This window comes from Otolemur garnettii, unplaced genomic scaffold, assembly GCF_000181295.1.
Source record: "Otolemur garnettii isolate 467f Iridium unplaced genomic scaffold, OtoGar3 scaffold00153, whole genome shotgun sequence".
Lineage (NCBI taxonomy): Eukaryota > Metazoa > Chordata > Mammalia > Primates > Galagidae > Otolemur > Otolemur garnettii.
This window is the reverse complement of record NW_003852548.1, coordinates 4,149,172-4,169,743: the sequence shown is the minus strand read 5'-3', so window position 1 is coordinate 4,169,743 and position 20,572 is coordinate 4,149,172. Positions and strand designations below refer to the sequence as shown.

Here is a 20,572-nt window from a genome sequence, read left to right as displayed (position 1 = left end):
CTAGCTTTTATTCTCTCTCCTGTTTAAGTACATAAGAAAAATGAGGGAGGGAGTCCAGAGTTAAGATCCTTGTTAAGCTCTGGCCTTCTGGCTAGGCAGCCATGTGCCCAAGCTGGGACCCGAGGTCTCCTGGTCTTTTGGCTATTGAGTGGAGTTGAACATTAACCAGGGTTCAGTGAACTCCAACTCCCTTGATGGATACAAGGAGCAGGGATGAAGCATACAATGGGAAAGGTTGCACACTGCACAATTTGCATAACCACGTGCAGTGGCCCCGAGTAAGGAACTTCACTCTAATGATAAGGATAGTACTATCATTTATTAGATATCTTCCACATAACTCAGCATCATTTCTAAGTCATTTTTATATAATTAATCCTCATGACTGTTTTGTATGATAGGTATTTTACTAAAACTGAGATAAGATCATGAAACTTTTTTTTTGAGACAGAGCCTCAAGCTGTCCCCCTGGGTAGAGTGCTATGGCTTCACTGCTCACAGCAACCTCCAACTCCTGGGCTCAAGCGAGTCTCCTGCCTCCGCCTCCCAAGTAGCTGGGACCACAGGCGCCCGCCACAACGCCCGGCTATTTTTTGGTTGCAGCCATTATTGTTGTTTGGCGGGTCCGGGCTGGATTCGAACCCGCCACCTTAGGTGTATGTGGCTGGCGCCTTAGCCACTTGAGCCACAGGCGCCGAGCCATGAAACTTTTTTAGTTATGAAACCAGATTTATAATTTTACTGGAATTCCAACCTAAATCTTTCTGACACTGTATTTCTACTTTGCTCTGTTGCCTTTCCTCTGCCCTGGCTAGGAAAAAAGAGTGGTAAATTTGATTGCTATCATGGAGCAGGGTTCTTCTCACTACAGCTGCAAGACGTTCCTGCAAGACGTGGGCCCAACTGGGGCCCTTTGAAGGTATTGCTGCATTTTATAAGATATAGATTGGAAATAAAGGTGGGGAAGGAGAAGAAAGTCAGGGCAGGAGGTAGGAATGTGCAACCAAGTGTGAGCGGTGAGGGTAAGGGATAGGATGTATAGTTTGGAAACCAAGCTAATTGGAACAAATAACTCTGCCACAAACCACAGCACTCCCACCTCTTACACCAGCGGTTTTCAACCTGTTGGTTGTGACCCATAGGAACTGTATTAAAGGGTTGCAGCATTAGGAAGGTTGAGAACCACTGCCTTACGCTCTAAGCCAGTGTTTTTCAACCTTTTTTTTAATCTCAGAGCACACTTGAACGTAGAGTTCAAATTCCACAGTATGCTTAAATTATGTTGTTCAGAGAAAGAGTAAAAAACCAGAATATACTTACTGTGTTGTGAATTTCTTTTGAAAATAATTTAATGATCTTTAAAACTTTACACTGCACACTAAGATCCTCTCATGGCACACCAGTGTGTCCCGACAACTTTGAAAATCACTGCTCTAGCCCTTTGTTTCCATAATATGGTCCCTGAACCATTTCTATTAGAATCCATTGGGTGAATTGTTTAAAGAGTAGATTTCCTGGAGCCTACCACAGAGGTATAAAATCCCAGTTTTTTCAGGGCGGAACCCATAAATTTCCATTTTAAATAAACTCCCAAGGTAATTCTGATTAGGAGCCACTTTTGATTATGAACTGCTGTTCCAGATCAGTGATTTGCAATAAAAGTTGGATTATATACCAAAGAATTTTTTGAGCTGGTACCCTCAATTTATGCTGATACTTCATTCATAAATTTCTTATATATACTAATGTCCTAATATTTATGTTTTGAATGCAGGAAATAGTGAGGAAAAAATAAGTGTAAATGAAGTTCTGTGAAGTCCACTGCCCTAGACTAAAAAGTAACCTGAGAGGTTAAGGACCTAAAGATGAGAGATCATTCCAAGAAATGAGACGATAGGAAAACAGAGTATCGGTTCTGTGTGGGCAATGTGGTCTTTATTACACCTGGGTGCAGGTGGGATGAAATCAGAAAGTAATTCCATACATGGGCTATGGCAGATGGGGATTTAAAGGGTCAGGGGGGCAGGGATTGGCACATTCATTATTTCCTGGATGGGACATGCACTTGATCCTTCCTGGGCAGGTTAGTTCTGCCTGGGTGGGTCAGTTCTACCTGGGCAGGTCAGTACATTCAACCTCATCATCAATGACCTGACCAAAAAAAAAAAAAAAAAAAATGGGTGGTTGGGACCCAGTTTGAGGAAGAAGTAGAGAAGACTGGTTAGAGCCCAGGAGAATTGAAAGATAACCTTATTTTCAACAAACCCAGACCTCCCTGAGAAAGAAGAAAAATGGAGCCACAAAGATCCCAAGGTAATCGTCAGTAACCCATCAATCACTAGGTTTTAGGAACCAAATATCGAAAAACAACTGGACAAGGCTGAAGAGCATGGGCCCAGGCTCAGTGTTGAAATAAGAAGGGTATCTGTGGAAATGCCTACTTAGGACAAGTACCTTATCTTTTGAGATGCATAGCTAAGGAAGGCTTTGATAAGGCCCCAGTGTGGCTCAAAGCACAGATGCTCCGTGCAGCTCATTTGAAGAAGTACAAACAGTGCTCTTTGAGTAGCACAGAGTACAGCAGTCCAATAATAGAGTAAGGATGCTTGATAAGGTTGAGTAAAAAGAATAATTTCTATTAACTCACATCTTCCCAAAGAAATACGCAATTTATGTTTTAAAAAGCATACTTGCACAGACTCAAGATAAATCCCAGCTCCCCCCTCCCTCTACAAATTTCAATCAGATTCTGGAGCACTTGAACAGCTGCTAACCGCATTACCTGCCACTCATCGTTCCCCTCACTTGGCAACCAGGGCCCTGAGGTTAGAGTAAGAGATCTAACTTTTCTCCTCTGCCATAGTCACAGAAACCTGAATTTATTCCACATTAAAGAAATATTTACTGAACACTCACTGTATGCCAGGTACTATGTGGATACTGATGATATAGTGGTGAATCTGACAGGGCCTTTACCCTCACAATGGTCATGTGGAAGGAACAGACAAATAAGCAATTCTGTTCTAGAAAATTAGTGGGTGCTGTAAGGCAGTATCTGGACACCTACCCCATAATATGAGGGGGGAAAATCAGGGAGGGCTTCATCAAGGAAATGATATTTAAGTGGAAATCTGAAGAGTAAGTCAGATAAAGAGGGAGAAAAAGAATGATTCATAGGTAACAGTATATAAAGGCTAGAAGTGTGGGAGGTGGTGTGGCGATGGCAGAATCTTAAAGAGCCTTATAAATCACAGCAAGGGGTCCATATTTTATGAATATTGTAGGCGCCAAGCAGGGAAATGTGTAATGTAATCAGATTTATGCTTTATTTCTCTGTCTTCCTGAAGTGTAGTAACTCTTTAATTTTTAATTTAAAAAGTAATAAATGTGTTTAGTGTATACACACACATGCACACTGGTACTATAAGAAAATCTTACATGAAACCATCAATATAATTCTTCAGAAGAAAACATTAAAAGCAGTTTCTTGCATATCCTTCCCAAAAAGTATTATAACATGTGTGCATGTATACGTACTCCTTTTTACAAAAATGAGAACATATTACACTCATTTTTTCTATTCTACATCTTGCTGTTTTATTTTAGTGATTGTTCTTTATTACATGTAGATATGCTGCAATAACTTTAACAGGATTCTGAATTTAGATATTTCCTATTTTATTTAACTAGTCCCTATTGAAAGGCACTTAAGTTGTTTCCATTCTCTTCTGATTACACACAAAGCTACTGTGAACATCCTAATGAATATCACTCTGTATTCATGTTGGAATATATCTGTAGGATAAATCCCTGGAACTTAAATTTCTTGGTCAAAGGATATGCACATTTTACCTTCTTTTCCTTCAAAATTGTCCTCCATAGGGGTTACACTAATTTCCACTCACACCAACACTGTATGATATCTCCTTTTTCCTTCCACACTCATCAATTCTTTAATATTTTTATTTTGAAAAGTTTCATTTATTGGCTTGGCACCCATATCTCAGTGGTTACAGCGCCAGCCACATACACCAATGCCAGCAGGTTCAAACCTGGCCCAGGCCAGGTAAACAATAATGACAACCGCAACAAAAAAGAACCAGACATTGTGGTGGGCACCTATAGTCCCAGCTACTTGGAAGGCTGAGGCAAGAGAATCACTTAAGCCCAAGAGTTTGAGGTTGCTGTGAGCTGTGACATCACGGCAATCTACCCAGGGTGACATAGTGAGACTCTGTCTCAAAAAAATAAATATAATAAAAAGTTTCATTATTATTTGTATTTACATTTCTTCAATTTTCAATATAAATAATCATATAATCTATATATAATATGAAGATATTCCCCTTCTAATACTTATATTTTTATCTTGTCAAATTGAATTATCTAGTACCTTCAGAACAATATTAAATATTAGTGGAGAAAGCGAACACCTCTGCCTTTTTCTTAATTTTAATGGGAATGCCTCTAGTGTTTTGACATCAAGCAAAATGTTGGCTTTTGGTTTTTAAAAATGTATGATGTTAACAATTCTAGAAGAAAACATAAGACAAAGTCTTCTGTACATAGACATAGGCTAAAACAAAAAATTATGTCTGAGACCCCAAAGGCAACTACAGCAACAAAATTAAGTAAATAAATTGGACTTAATAAATTAAAAAGCTTTTGCACAGCAAAGAAAATAAACAACAAACAAGCAGCCATCAGAAAGGGAGAAAATATTCCCAAGCTCTACATCTGACAAAGGATTAATTTCCAGCATCTGCAAAGAACTCAAATAAAATATCAAAAAAAAAAAATCCCATAAAAAGTTGGCAAAAGACATGAACAGAATTTTTTCCAAAGCAGACAGGCAAAGCTGGGCATGATGGCTCAAGCCTGTAATCCTAGCACTTTGAGAGGCTGAAGCAGGAGGATCCCTTGATCTCAAGAGTTCAAGACCAGCCTGAGCAAGAGTAAGACTTCATCTGTACTAAAAAAAAAAAAAAAAAAAAAACAGAAGAATTAGCTGGACATTGTGGCAGGCATCTATAGTCTCAGCTACTCAGGAGGCTGAGGCAGGAGGATCACTTGAATCAGGAAGTTTGAGGTTGCTGTGAGCTAGACTGATGCCACGGCACTCTAGCCCAGGCAACAGAGTCAGACTCCATTTCAAAAGAAAAAGTATGTCAAAAGAAGACAGATGGCCAACAGACATATGAAAAAATGTGCACTATCACTGATCTTCAGGGAAATGCAAATTAAAACCACAATAAACTACCATCTTATCTCTGTCACAATCACCATCATTGGCTCGGCGCCTGTGGCTCAAGTGGCTAAGGCGCCAGCCACATACACCTAAGATGGAGGGTTCGGATCCAGCCCAGGCCTGCCAAATAACAATGATGGCTGCAACCAAAAAATAGCTGGGTGTTGTGGCAGGCGCCTGTGGTCCCAGCTACTTGGGAGGCTGAGGCAGGAGACTCGCTTGAGCCCAGGAGTTGGAGATTGCTGTGAGCTGGGATGCCACGGCATTCTACCCAGGGGGACAGCTTGAGGCTCTGTCTCAAAAAAATAAATAAATAAATAAATAAAAAGAATCGCCATCATTAAAAAGTCATAAAACAATGTATACTGACATGGACGCAGAGAAAAAGGTATGCTGATACATTGTTGATGGAACTGCAGATTAAAACAACTCCTATGGAAAACAGAATGGAGATTCCTCAAAACGCTAAAAGTCAACCCTACCATTGATCCTGCAATTCCGCCACTGAGCCTATCACACCTTGGGGTTAGGACACAATTATACGAGGGGCAAACAATGTAACCTAATTAATTGTACCCTCAACCTGAAGCAATTAAAACAATTAAACAACCTAAACAATTAAAAAGAAGAAATCATTCTACCAAAAAGACACCTGCACTCAAATGTTTAACACAGCCCAATGCACAATTGCAAAGATGTGGAATCAGCCTAAGTGTCCTTCAGTACTTGAGTGGAGAAAGAAAAAACACATACACACACACATATACTCACACACACGCACCCCATGGAGTACTAGTCAGCATAAAAAGGAATGAAATAATGTCCTTTGCAGCAACTTTAATGGAACTGGAGCCCATTATCCTAAGTAAAGTATCTCAGGAATGGAAAAACAAATACCACATGTTCTCACTAATAAGTGGGAGCTAAACAATGGGTGCACATGGGCACAAAAAGAAATAAAGGACAGCTGAAACTTAGAAAGGGGGATGGGGAGATGAGGGATAAAAACTATTGGGTACAATGAACACTGTCCTGATGATGGACACATTGAAAGCCCTGACGTTAGTATTATACGGTGTCTTTATTAACAAAACTCTTGTACTTCCTTAATATTTAAAAAAAATTTAAATTAAAAAGTGTATGTTGATAATGTTAGGGAAATGGGCACCTTTTTCTGTTAGTTTTTTATTTAGAATGGATGCTAAAATGTTATCAAATATATTTTAGCATTAGGGAAATTGTTATATGACTTTTATACTTTTGTTAATCTTATCAATGATATCAGTAGATTTTCTTTTTTTTATATAGTAGATTTTCTAATACTGAGCCAATATTACATTTCTGGGATACACCACACTTGTTCACCGTATATTATATTTTTAACATCCTCCTGAACTCTCTTTACTAATTTAAGATTTTTACATCAGTACTCTTAGATGAGATTGGTCTCCTGTTTTCCTTTATGTATGTTCTAGTTGTTGGGTTTTGGTATCAATTTATGCAGGAATCTTTTTTCTCCCTATTGTCTAGATCCCAGAGTCTCAAAAGTGTAAATAACATTATTTTTATCTTTTCCTTGATGGTCAATAGAATTAACACAAGATTCTGTGATTGTGCTATTTTGGGGTAGGGGGTCAAATTTATAATTTTTTTCCTATGGTTACTTGTGGGTTTTGATATGCTTATTCTTTTGTAATCAGTTTTGGTAATTTTTGTTTTTGTAGAAAATCACTCTAAGTTTCAGATATGTTTTCATAGAGTAAAGCAAAGTATTCTCTCATTCTTTTCATTTACTCTGTAACTATAATTATTTCTCCATTTACAATCTTGTGTGTTTGGGTTTTTTATTAGATTATCAAGTGGTTTGTCTGTTTTATTGTTTTATATTTTCTTGTGAAGAATTGGTTTTTGGCATTAATTATTAGTCCTATCATTTGTTTTCTAGTATATAAATTTATGTCAGTAGTTTTACTTTTCTGCTTTGTTTAGGTTTACTTTTGTAATTCTTTTCTTAACTTCTTTTATTGAATGCTTAATTCATTTGTTTAAATTTATTCTTCTATATTAATATAAATGTTTAAGGCCACAAAATTTCATTTGACTACTGCTTTACTCAACCATATCCTCTAGTTTCCAGTATTTCCATTGTTGTTTTTTAGGTATTCTACAGTTTCAGATTAGATTTCCTCTTTGGCTAAAGTGAAGGGTTTTTTCCCTGTTTATTTTCTACATGCTAGAGATTTTTCATTTTTATTTTTTGTTATTAACTTTTACTGTTAATGTTTTGTAATTAGAGAACGTGGTCTGTACTACCACTTTCTGATTCAATATATAATCAATTTAAAAAATTCTCAATGGATCTCAGGAAAAAAAGAAGTATAATCTATTTTTAGTGTATGAAGTTTAAATTTTTCCATTATCCTAGTTTTTGAGTGTCATGACCCGTCATCAGCTGAAATAGTTTCATATTTCTGTTTTTATCTACTTTTGCATTTTCTACAGTTTTTTTTATGAATTTTGACTCTTTGCTTATTGGTACATAAAAATTCAGGGAAGTTAGATCTTCATCATCTACTCTAGTTATTGGCATTATAGTTCCCTGCTTTGTCTTAATGAATGCTTTTTGACTTCAAGTCAACATTTTTATGATATGAGTATCATAACTCTTGTTCTTTAAATTTTGACATCAATTCACTTACTAAACAAATATTCACTGAATACCTACTGTGTTCCAGGTACTAAAAATAAGATGATTATGACGAGATCCCTGCCCTCATGGAGCTCACATTTTCATTAGAGAGTAGAATACAAAAGAAACAATTAAAAATAGGCATATGACATAACATATGTATAACATAATTGTATAAATAAGCAATTAAAAATAGGCAGGTAGAGATGAATGCTCTGAGAAAGAACAAAGTAGAATGAGGATAATTAAGAACAAGTGGCCTCTGTTGTGCATAAGGTAGTTAGGAAAGGCCTCTGCCTGGTACACATTTGTCATTCTTTCACTTTCCTCTCATTTATCATATTTTTGTTTTTGTTTTCTTTCATAAGGAGACATGCAGGTGAAACAGTTTGCACACAAGGGATTGTTATGATCTTAAGGATCTATAGATATGCTAAGGCCCAGATGAGAAGACAGTGGGGTATGTCTGGATATGAATTTCTGATCTATATGAGTGATAAGATGGAATATCTTGTTTTCCATTTCTTTCTGAGCTTGGCTACCATTATGTGTATTATTATTTTTAAGGAAATATTCCCAGTCTTCAGCATGACTATTGAATGGATATTCTGCCTGATGATTTAATGGAACCCCTGGAATTTCCTTTCACTGGGCGAGACTTAGCTTGATGTTGATTGCTCTCAGGCTGTAGCAAGAAACCAGATCTTGTGGTTTTGAGGGCTTAACTCTTTATACTCTGAAGCTAAAGAGATGTCTTTTAATTTTGGTCACTCTTTATTTTACAGAAGTTTGACTTTTATACATATTTAATAAACCTATACTTCTGTTCCTTAGAGATATTCTTCTATCACTTAGAAGATAAGACTCTAATTTCACCTAACAAATGATAGACTTTTAAATTTTCTGATAGTTTTTTCTCATAAGGATACTATATATGCACATAATATATATAATATATTAAAATTATATATACACATATCCAGAACTTTTGATCTAGAATTTATTTTGGTATGTAATAAATGATGTAGCTTTAAAAAGCACTGCCTCTGTAGTTATCTCAAAAAGATACATGAAATAATCTTTATCTCCTTGTTTTAGAAGATTATATATATGATGTTTTAATAATAGCCTGATTTGCTTCTGGACTTTCGCTTTCTGTTTTAATTGAAATTGTTTTATAATATGCTTAATCCCTTACTTATCCCCTCTTCATTTCTTCTACAGCAGAATACTCACTAATATTATATCCTGCTTTTTTTCAAAAAAAAGTTAAAATTTTTAAAATTCTATACTTAAACAGCAATTTACCCCATGATTGCATTAATGTATACAGCTATGGTCCAATTAAAAAAAGAAAAAAAAATTCTATACTTAAAAAATTTCTATGGAGAATTCTAATAGGAATTGAATTAGGAGATATTTCAAATACAAGTAGCAGATATTTGTTTTTTGTTACAAGTTTAAGAATATAGAATGTATATATATCTAATTTATGATAGAGATTGCATCTAGACAGGCAGTAGGGGAATGAAAGGGGAGAGTGATTAAAAAGGGTATTATTTCTTATTTCTTAAGAAAAATTTATGAAGCATAGATAGGAAAGTATTCAAATGTACTCAGTCTGGGTGGTAGGTGGGAACATGAGTATTGATTATGACAATCTCTGTACATTTCTAAATATTTGAACTTTTGTATAACATAAAACAAACCAAAAAAAAAAAAAAACAAATGAGGCAAGAGAAATGGGCTTATAAGCCCAAGAACATAGCACATCTACTCTGAGTGCTATAAACAGACAGGATTGTTGTGTGTATATCCAGACTTTGGAGCTAGACTGTTCAAATTCATATCCTAGCTCTTCCACTTATTAGGTTTATGACTCCAGGTAAGTTACTTACTCTGTCTATGCCTCAATTTCCTGACCTGTAAAACCAGGACAATAATAATTGCTACCTCCTAGGGTTATTGTGAGTATTAAATAAGTTATGATATGGAAAGCACTTAGAACAGTATGCTTAGTAAGCATTAGCTATCATTATTGTTGTATTAGCATTTCTATTATTATTACATTTACTACACATATTACATTATTTTGTGGCTATTTTAATTTTTAAATAAATGATACCAAAGTATGAGCCCATCTGCAACTATTTTACTCAATCTTCACCTGTTTTTCAGGGAAATGGCTCATTCCAAGGCTAGCTTTACTTGGAAAACCCCCTTCCATCCTTGCCTTGAGAACCCAGCACTGGACTTGTCAAACTATCGAGCAATTTCTTCTCTTGACCTCCTTGGAGACTTCAAACACGCCTTGAAAAAAGCAGAGGAAACTTCAGTGTATGAGGAAAGCTCCCTGGCCTCTATGTCCCGCCCACTGCGTAACCGTGCCTTCTCAGAGAGTCACATCAGCCTGGAGCCACAGAGCACCCGGGCCTGGGGGCAGCATAGGAAGGAGCTCTTTACCAAAGAGAATGAGACCCAGCCAGATCCTCTTGGATCCAGGAGGAAGCCCTTTCCTCCTCCTCGCCCCCCTCCTCCCAACTGGGAGAAGTACAGACTCTTCCGTGCAGCCAAGCAGCAGAAGCAGCAACATCACCAGCAGCAGCGGCAGCAGGAGGAGGAGGAGGAAGAGGAAGAGGAAGCAGAGGACGAAGAAGAAGGAGAGGAAGAGGAGCTGCCACCCCAGTATTTCAGTTCAGAAACCACCGGTTCCTGTGCCCTTAATCCTGAGGAGGTCCTGGAGCAGCCGCAACCACTGAGCCTTGGCCACCTAGAGGGCTCCAGGCAGGATGCACAAAGCCTCCCAGCAGAGCAAGAGTCCTTTCCTCTCCATTCCAGTGATTTCCTGCCCCCCAAAAGAGGCCACTTGGGATCTCAACCTGAGCAGGCTCAGCTCCCTTATTATGGCATCAGTGGGCTTTGGAGGACATCAGGGAAGGAGGCCACTGATACCCCCAAGTAAGTGCTTATGAAAGAGGCTGGGCCCCTGAAGAGGCAGGCACTATAAGTTTGAATTCCACCTCTACCATTTACCCACTGTGTGGCCTTGGGCTGGTCAATGAAACTGTTCCCAGCCTTGGTCTTCTTATCTGGAAAATGGGCATGAGAACATCTATTCTACAAGGTTATTAGGAATGTTAAAATAATCTATATAAAAGACATAGCTCCATGCTTAGCATTTCAGATGCTCAATAAATGGGTGTTATTAAGGTTCTTATCCCCAGATATTATTATTAAAATACTATATTATTTCTCAGTTTGTATTTAAGTTATGCATCAATTTCTAGCCCCTGATCCCAGCGTCATTAAACTCTTGTTGCCTGTACTAGGCCTTTCCTAAAAACCTGGCTCAGGCCCTTTTCTGCCACCTCTTTTGCCTGTCTCCCAGAACAGAAGGCCACCTTGCAACCTAACCTGCCTCTGCTCTAGGACAAGTAGTCTGGGCTTTTAAACTCTTCTCTCCTATCCCCAGCATCAAAGGATTTGTGGGCTGGGTGCGTCATACCTTGATAATTCCTTACGACAGTTCAGGACATCATTTTTCTCTTCCACTTTTCTCCTCTCCTTGTTTCCCTTCCTCTTTGCATTTACTTCATTAGGCAATACAGGCTGAGTTGCTTGGGCAGAGGCTAAATCAGGAGTGTGTTCTGGGGACAAGACTGCCAGCATTTGCTCACTCCACCATGCCAGTGCTCATATGCATGCCCCATAGTGCATGCTTGCCCATATTGCACCAAAGTGAAAGCCCCTGGGCCATCATTACTCAGTGCTCTGGCTCTGGGCTCTGCCTGCCCTCCTATTGATATGCAAATCTGTGACTTGGGGCAGTGGAGCTAGCTGAGCAGTTTTCCTACCTACAATGCCACAAGCACAGTATTTACAGGGCCTGGCTCCTGGGCACTGTGAGAATCACTTATCAGATCCATCCCATGTAGCTGCTTCTCAAGCCCACCATCCTGCTGGGGAGCATTCTTAACTGTCATTAGAAAGCATTTTGTGGAAAGTAACTGTGATTTTTATCTATCATAGTAAGTAGAAGGGAAAGTGATCTAGCACATAGTAGGACTTAACTAATATTTTAGAAAAGAAGTGAATGAATGAACATTTATTAAGCATTCACTATGTGTCAGCCACTGCTAACCATCATATATCTATTATTTCATTTAATCCTCACAAAAGCCCTATTTCGCATTAATATCCCCACTGGACAGGTAAGGAAACTAAAGCTTAGCAACATAAGAAACTAATTCAGAGTTACACAGCAAAGATTCAAAGTCAAATAAGTCTCATTCCAAACCCCATGCTTATTTTACCTTCCTAGGGAGCCTCTCTGAGTCGTATCTTATTTTTCCTGTAGGCCAGGCTTTCATGAGGCCCTCTTCTCTTCTGTAAGGTATTATGGACCAGAGGCAGCAGTTGTAGACCTACTTTATGTACCTCCATTCACCTTGGTATCTTGACCAAAGAGAAGGGCATCACTATTACTAAAGATCTTATAACTATAGAGACTTTTTTTAATGACTGTGAGATGTGAAGTAAACATTTGTTTGCACACAAGCCCTGGCTTGTGCCTGCAAAAATCAATTAGAGGTGCCTCTTTGTGGGATGGATATTTAAGGAACAGCATCATTCCCAACATACCTAACATTTTTTGCCTGCTTACTATGTGATAAGCAGTGCTCTAAGCACTTTCGTGATTGATTTGTACAACAAACCTATGAAATAGTTACTATTTGTCTCCATTTCTTAGATGAGAAAACTGAGGCCCAAGGAGATAAAGTAACTATCTCAAGACCGCAGGTAGTCAGAAGCCAGGGAGTCTGACTCACTCTGCTTGTCATATCATCTCAGGATCACTGGGCTCCTGAAGAAGATTGTATTCCAGACCCTAGAAGAGCACAGGATCCTAACCAAAAGGAAATAGCTTTAAGATTTTGCAAGGAAGAATAGAGTCAAATATATATAATATTTTGAGTCAAAAATGTAAGCAAAGACATCCTAATTTTAGCCAAGTTTATCTGTAGTACTCCGATCATACTATTCAGTTAAAAAAATGCTGGGATTGGGCAGCTCCTGTGGCTCAAAGGATATATGTGGCCCCATATATCAGAGGTCATGAGTTCAAACCCAGCCAAATACTACAAAAAAAAAAAAAAGAAAAATGCTAGGATACACATAGAAGAAAGTTAGTGGAATTATCAAGTGTTGGTTAAGTTCAATAACTTGATTCAAGTGTAAATGTAGCTTGATTTATAGATTTTATGCATTTCCTCTCAGTGCTTTGTGGAAGAAATGTAATATTTGCTTCGATGTTCACTACCAAATTGTAATTATATTCTTATAGGTCCCCTGTAACTCCTTCCCTGTTAATGGATGTGATGAGAAAAGGAGCCCTAGAGCATAGTACCAAATATGTTACACTATTACATATCCTTCAGAATGTTCTCTATTCTTTACCAACACAGATCTACTCTGGGCAGAAAATTATTTACATGTAGGATTTTATATGATGTCGACTTGCCCTTTTAGCAGTATAGCATAGTGACTAGACTCACAGGTGCAAATCACAGGTCTGCCTTTTAATGGCTAGTGACCTTGGGAAAGTCACTTTACCAGTTGATGCCGCTTGTTCTTACCTGTTAAATGGTTGTCATCGTGAGCATCCATTTGTATATCTATAGACATATGTGTATGTGGGTATCTATCTTAGGACAGTTTCTGGAGCATGGTAAGCATGGTGGGAGTGGTAGCTAGTATTATTCCTTTATCAGTGTTATAAGCTTGAAAACCTACATATAAAATGAATTTACTTAGGATGAGAAAATTGGCATGCCCAAGTTTCTTTTGTGTGATGAATTAGGAGACAGCATAGCATGAATCAGTAAATAGCTCTGAAGCCTTCTAACCATTATTTTTGACCTTTATCTAAAAGCTGCAAATAGCTGCAAAAATGACTAATGAGTTTCTCCTATTTTCTCTTTCAAACAGCTGCAGGTTAGCAGAGGAGTAGTGGCACAGACAGGTGGAAGGTGGGGATAGCTGGGAGGAAATGGGACGGTGGTGAGGGTGGGCCTCCCCCTCAAGTAAACCACAGCTGAAATTGTTTGCCCCTCCATCAATGAAACCTGACTTTGTAGCATTTCTATTTTCTTCCTTCCTCACATCAGAACAGAAGCTTTGATGGCAGAAGAGGCCAAACTCAAGCCAGCATGGAGCCAGAGCTGCTTTTTTCCTGAGGAGAAGTTCTCTTTCATGGGCTGGGGTTCTGAGAAGCAACACCTCAGCCCTACAGGCTTCAGTGAACCCAAGACAACAGGGTCTGCAGCCACACTTATCAAGCCCCTGGGTGCCACTGGTTCCTTTTTATCCCTATTTCACTCTACAGCCATGGGGCCCCTGGGAATATGCCGGAAGTGGAGAGATGTTATCCCTTCTCAGACCAAAGGCCTAACCTAGTGTAGGCAATTTCAGAAGAGCTCATGAGAGATGTATTGGGCTGTGACAAATCCCTGGCAGGGGTGCTAACCCCAGCCTCCAAAATGGTGACCACTGCTCAGGTTATGGGTGACCACTTTGCTGTGGGAGATCTGCAGTAGAAGGGCCATTTCAAGCAGGAGTGGCATCGGAAAGAAAAAAAGATGAGAGCATCCAGAAAAGCCACAGGGTGCCTTTGTAAACAAGCAGACTAGTTAGAGTTGGAATGTGTGGGCATCCAAGGATGGTGTGAGGGAGACCAAGAGTAGCTAAGGTCTCAGATGCTTCCCTATCACTTAGCCCTGCCTTTGGGATCCATATACTGGGGCCAGGAATCAAAAGGAATCACTGATGATCAGAAGCCCAGAAATTTGGGATCCTGCCAATTTTTTTCTGGATTTTAGTAGGGCGTTAATAACTAAACCAAATTATCTCTAAAGAAGTCCCCCTAGCTGCTGAAGTCAGGGGAATGAAATAGCCTTCTAAGTTCTTAAAATTTGCCTTTACTTACAGCTTCTAGATAGTCTTCATGTGACCTGTTCATTTGAACAGTACCTTCTGCTCTGTATTTTTTTTATAACTCCTTGGTGAAGTAGGGTCCCATTTTTCAGATGGAGTAATTAAGAAACAGAAAGATCAGCAGACTCTCAGCAGATGTGCTCAAATGGTCATTCTTTGTTTCTGCAGACAAGAGTTTCAGCACTTCTCACCTCCTCCAGGGGCTCCAGGAATCCCTACCTCTTACTCAGCTTACTACAATATTTCTGTGGCCAAGGCAGAGCTTCTGAACAAATTGAAAGACCAACCTGAGATGGCAGAGATTGGCCTGGGAGAGGAGGAAGTTGACCATGAACTGGCACACAAAAAGGTGAAGTTCTTTGATATGTACTATCTATGATTTTCAGCATTTAGCTTCAGTGGTCTGGAGGGTGAACAGCACTCTAACACTCTCTAGAACATTTTGTATTCCTTTATTTTCAGTACAGAAATCAAACAGCCTCTCTGGGTTCCTCACAGATTCATCTCCAGTCTCTTTTTGATCCAGCCAATAATAATAATAGCAATCATCATTATCATGATCTCACTAATCCTTAGAACAACCTAACCAGGTAGATAGTGCCATCCCTTTTTCACCTGTTGAAGGGACTACCAGTAACTCACCCAGGAGTTGCAGGCTAAAAATGATAGATCCACAACTTGAAGTCAAGACTGTCTGAATTTCTACTTTACTGTTTGTGCTGTCTCTCTGAGTTAAGTCAGCCTTGTAAGTAAATCACTACCTAGGGCACATCAGGGTTTCTTCCAGTGAGCTTTTCTAATGACAGTGGAATTAATTTTTATTCTCTGTGCAACTTTCTGGGAGAGAGAACAGACTAAAGAAAATAAGGAAAATTATAGGCTAGCAAACATTAGTATTTATTTGCAAAGATAGTCAATTATCTCTTAAAAATACAAAATAGATAAATGGAGATGATGTTGTTGTTTCCAAAGCCTCCCTTTCTTCCTCTAAGTGCCACTAGCTTGGTTTTCTAATCAAATTCCTGGAATCACTTTGCCCTCTTTGCACTCACCCATTTTATTTCATGAGCCATGACAACTTCAAAGGCTCAATTTACCACTTTTTAGACATCAGAACTCCATGTAAATTGCTCTTCTGCCCCTATTTCTTTTTCAGGACATAACCAGTAGGAAAGCACAGGGCTATTTGCAGAGCCCTCCTTCCAATTTTTCATCTGAAGCAAAATGTCAAAGGAAGAATTGGAAGCATGGTGGTATTAAACTTGTATTGATCAGATGTCTGCTTCCTTGGATTCCATGTTCCCTGAGCATGGCAGGGCTGCTCCTAGCTTACTCAAGACATGGCCTCTATAGGAGCAAACATAATAGATATCTGACCAGGAGACGAGAGAATGATCAGAAGTGGCAAAACACAGGACAGAAGAGAGTGATTTGAAGTAATTGTGGGTAGGCTAGGACAGTTTTTGTCTCTGAAAAAAAAAAAAGGTAAGGCAGGTCACTAATTTGCAATATTCCAGAATAAACAACTCAGCTCTGGCCAGGTCTGTGATGACTCCACAGCTCTATATACTACACTTTCCCTAAGGTTGAGGGTTACATTAGAGAGCCCAGGTGCCAAGAAACAAAGGGTTCTCTCCATTTTTATCCTTCTGTCCATTTCCAGAGCCTGGAAGCCAGGATGTGTAGATGATGTTCAAAGTGAGTCCTTTGCCCACCAGCCATTCCTTTTCCCTAGCATTGAACTTTGTTTGGGAGAGCAAAAGGTGAAAATATAACTGACATCCTCTTGGCATCTAATTATGTTGTCTCATTCATACCATTGATCCCTAATTTCCAGTGGATTTGGAATTTTCCCCAAATGCAAATCTATTATACTTCAGACTAAGGTCATGGTGATCCCCTGACTTTTAAATAGTTCTAAAATATAACAACAGGTCCTGGAACCCAGAAGAGGCTCTCTTAGTCTTGGAAACCTTGGAAATCTCTAAATAAACTACCAGAGAAGAACATATTCTAGAATACTACAAGTTTGTGGTCCTACATTGCCTGGGCTGGAATAATAACAAACACTGAAGCATACTTCCTATGTACAAGATACTATTCTAAACACATAACATGTGTTAATTCATTTAATTGTCATAACTCTATGAGGTAGTTACTATTGTTATCCTATTTTTTTAGGTGTGGAAATTGAGGCACAGAGAGATTGAGTAATTTGCTCTACCACTACTTTGTGGGAGAGCTGGGATTCAAACTCAGAGAGTCTGGCATTGGATTCCATGTGCTTTTCCACAATGTAGTACTGGCTACAAGAACTGTGTGCAGGCTGGGACAAGCCCATTCTTATCAAAACCTTGCAGCTAGATAAGTAGTCATTAGTTTACAGTGCCTTATGGAAACAATATAATAATAATAGTCTAGTAACATGTATTGAGCACTTAAGTTCCAGGCATAATCCTAAGTCTTCTACTTCTGTGATCTTATTTAACCATTACAATACTTCTAGCTGGCGTGGAGAAGAAAGTATTTCTCTACTTTACAGATGAGGAAACAGAAGTGTTAGTGGAATTAAGTATCTTGCCCAAAGTCACAGAGTTTGGTGGAGGTGGAATTTGAATCCAGGCAGCTCTGACTCCAAAACTCTACTCTACCACACTACCTTCCAGTGAGTGCAGTCCCAGAACTGGAAAAACCTGAAGGGAAGACAAATCTAATCAATGGTAAACGGAGGACCAGACTCACCCATGGAATAGAAAATGAAGAACTTCAAATTACTCTATAGGGTTCTAATTTTAAAAGACTTGAGAGCTCAGAAAAGAAAGAGATCCCTAAGAGAAGACTTAGAGAGGAGGGCTTCCTGTAGCAAAGGTAGGAGTAGAGCTGAGCCCTGAAACAGAAATAGGAATAGCCAAAGTGAAGAAGGAAATAAAGAGCAGGTGGAACTGTGTAGTCCACTCAGGACCACAAGAATGAGTGGGTGAACACAGAAGACAGTGAGAAGCTAATCCCGCAAGGCTCTGAGGAGTGATATTAGAATGGCAGGGGGGCGATTACTTAGGGGCAAATACTTTCCTACCTTAAGCTCTCAAAAACATTCTAGCTCCTATTTAGTCTCAGCAGGTATTATTTTTTTTTTTTTGAGACAGAATCTCAAGTTGTTGCCCTGAGTAGAGTGCTGTGGCCTCATAGCTTACAGCAACCTCCAACTCAGGCTCACGTGATTCTCTTGCCACAGTTTTTCTATTTTTAATAGAGACAGGGTCTCGCTTTTGCTCAGGCTGGTCTCAAACTTGTGAGTTCAAGCAATCTACCCACCTCGGCCTCCCAGACTGCTAGAATTATAGGTGTGAGCCACCACGCCCGGCCTCAGCAGGTATTTTTTAAGTTGCATTTGGCAAATGAGGCTTAGCCCATGGGTACCATTTATCTAATGCCAAGGTAAATGGCATTGGTAGTGATATGGAGATTCCTACCAGACAGAAAAAGAAGGTGCCTGCTCAGGAAACTGGAATTGCTAATGACTTGTTCAGGTTTCCTTTGTTTCCAGTGACTAGAGCCCACCATCTGTTTTTTGGACACCACAGTTAAGGTTACAGTCACAGATTAGTTTCTTTCTGTTGGTCCCCATTCTCATCCTTTGTCTTCTCCTGTTTAACGCCCCTAGATACAACTTATTGAAAGCATTGGCAGAAAACTTTCTGTCCTGCGGGAGGCCCAGCGTGGGCTGCTAGAGGACATCAATGCCAATTCCACCCTTGGGGAGGAGGTTGAGGCCAACTTAAAAGCCATATGCAAATCCAACGAGTTTGAAAAGTACCGTTTGTTTATTGGGGACCTAGACAAAGTGGTCAACCTGTTGCTTTCACTCTCTGGACGACTGGCCCGCGTGGAGAATGCTCTCAACAGCATTGATTCAGAGGCCAACCAGGAGAAGGTAGAGTTGGAGTCTCTGGGGAGTGGATGGAGGGAAATACCATCTGTTTCTTCTCAGGGCTCTGTCTTTCAAGTTGGGCTATGATGGGAGGCAGTACAGCATAGTGTAAGAATGTGTGCATGGATTATAAGTGCCCTGAAATTCTGCCTCTGTCACTTGTTAGCTGTGGGCAACTCACTTAACTTCACTCTGCCTCTCTCTTATCTATAAAATGGGTTGACCAATAAAAAAAAGAAAAGAAAAAAAAATGGGTTGACTATTCTACCTAATTCATGGGACTGTGAGAATTAAATTAGGTAATCCATGTTGATTGCTTAAAACAGGACCTAGAACAGGCTAAACATTGGTGCTACCTATTGGCAGCAGCAGCAGCAGTTTTACCTCCCCCTCTCTAGAGGTGGAGAGGAAGGTCTCATCAAGTAGGTGAGATCGGGAGGCTGTCAGTTTCACAGGTTGCGTCACCCGCATGCATTCCTGAACCAAAACTGCATTCCTTGCCCTATACAAGGGACTTTGAATTCAATGTAGAACCCATAGTAAGGTGCATATGCACATGCTTATACACACAGATACATCCACTCACCAGACACACCATAAAGAAAGCATCACCACAGTCATGACTGTTCACCAGATGAATAGAACATGGGGGCAGCGCCTGTGGCTCAAAGGAGTAGGGCACCAGCTCCATATGCTGGAGGTGGTGGGTTCAAACCCAGCGCCGGCCAAAAAAAACCTGCAACAACAACAAAAAGAAAGAACATAGGCTGGCTTTGTCAGAGCCTTCCTCCACCCCAAACCCAGTGGCGGTCTCCAGATTAAAGTAAGCCTTAGAGACATCACATCCTTCTGTCCAGAACTGCTGTTGTGTTTGTCCTTCTCCTGCTACAGGGAAGAAAGGCTTGTGCATGAAGGTAGACTTTAGGAAACAAAGTCTAGGACTAATCAATTAGCAGAATGGCTAGCTGCTCTGGGGCAGCTTCCCTGGTGGAGCACTGACAGGCAGCACTGTGAGACTGATGCCTGGTACTTGGGATAGCTCCTAACTGATCCTCTGCTTCCTCAGTTGGTGCTGATAGAGAAGAAGCAGCAGCTGACAGGGCAGTTGGCCGATGCCAAAGAGCTGAAGGAGCACATGGACCACCGAGAAAAGCTAGTGTTTGGCATGGTCTCCCGCTACCTGCCTCAGGACCAGCTCCAAGATTACCAGCACTTTGTCAAGATGAAATCTGCTCTCATAATTGAACAGCGAGAGTTGGAGGAGAAGATAAAGCTGGGGGAAGAGCAGCTCAAATGTCTCAGGGAGAGCCTACTCCTGGGGCCCAGCAATTTCTAATTCTACCAGCGGTCTGCCACAGCACCCCTGCCCAGCCACACTGGGAAATGTTTTCTGTCTTCTTTTGTTAGCAGTTTGTTAGCAAATCCAGCCCTTGGCCCTGGACATCTCTCACTGACCCTTCCCCTAGCAGTGGTCCCAACTGGCTAGGAGAATCTGGGGAGGTCCCAGGCTTCTACCCTTGGGAACTACAAGGTGTGATCATATATCCACACTCTCCTCCCCACACTTTGCAAGGGCAAGCACTTTCTGCACACAAGACCAACAAAGTATCTTCATTTTTTGTAGTAGGACACCAAAGACATCAAGTACTTACCACCCATCCATACTACTTTCAGCCTCTTAAGGCTCAGAAACAAGCTGCCTACCACAGCT

The 20,572-nt window shown here is 39.9% G+C and overlaps 1 protein-coding gene across 1 annotated transcript in view; it reads left to right on the top strand.

The window, feature by feature from the left end:
- Positions 1 to 20,295, top strand: part of SHROOM4 (shroom family member 4) — a 288,513-nt gene extending 268,218 nt beyond the window's left edge. The window contains exons 6-9 of the mRNA XM_012811303.2: positions 10,116 to 10,895; positions 15,099 to 15,279; positions 18,595 to 18,864; positions 19,928 to 20,295. Coding sequence (XP_012666757.1) covers positions 10,116 to 10,895; positions 15,099 to 15,279; positions 18,595 to 18,864; positions 19,928 to 20,197 — 1,501 coding nt within the window. The 3' untranslated portion in view covers positions 20,198 to 20,295. The remainder of the gene's footprint in view (positions 1 to 10,115; positions 10,896 to 15,098; positions 15,280 to 18,594; positions 18,865 to 19,927) is intronic.
- Positions 20,296 to 20,572: the final 277 nt, after the last annotated feature.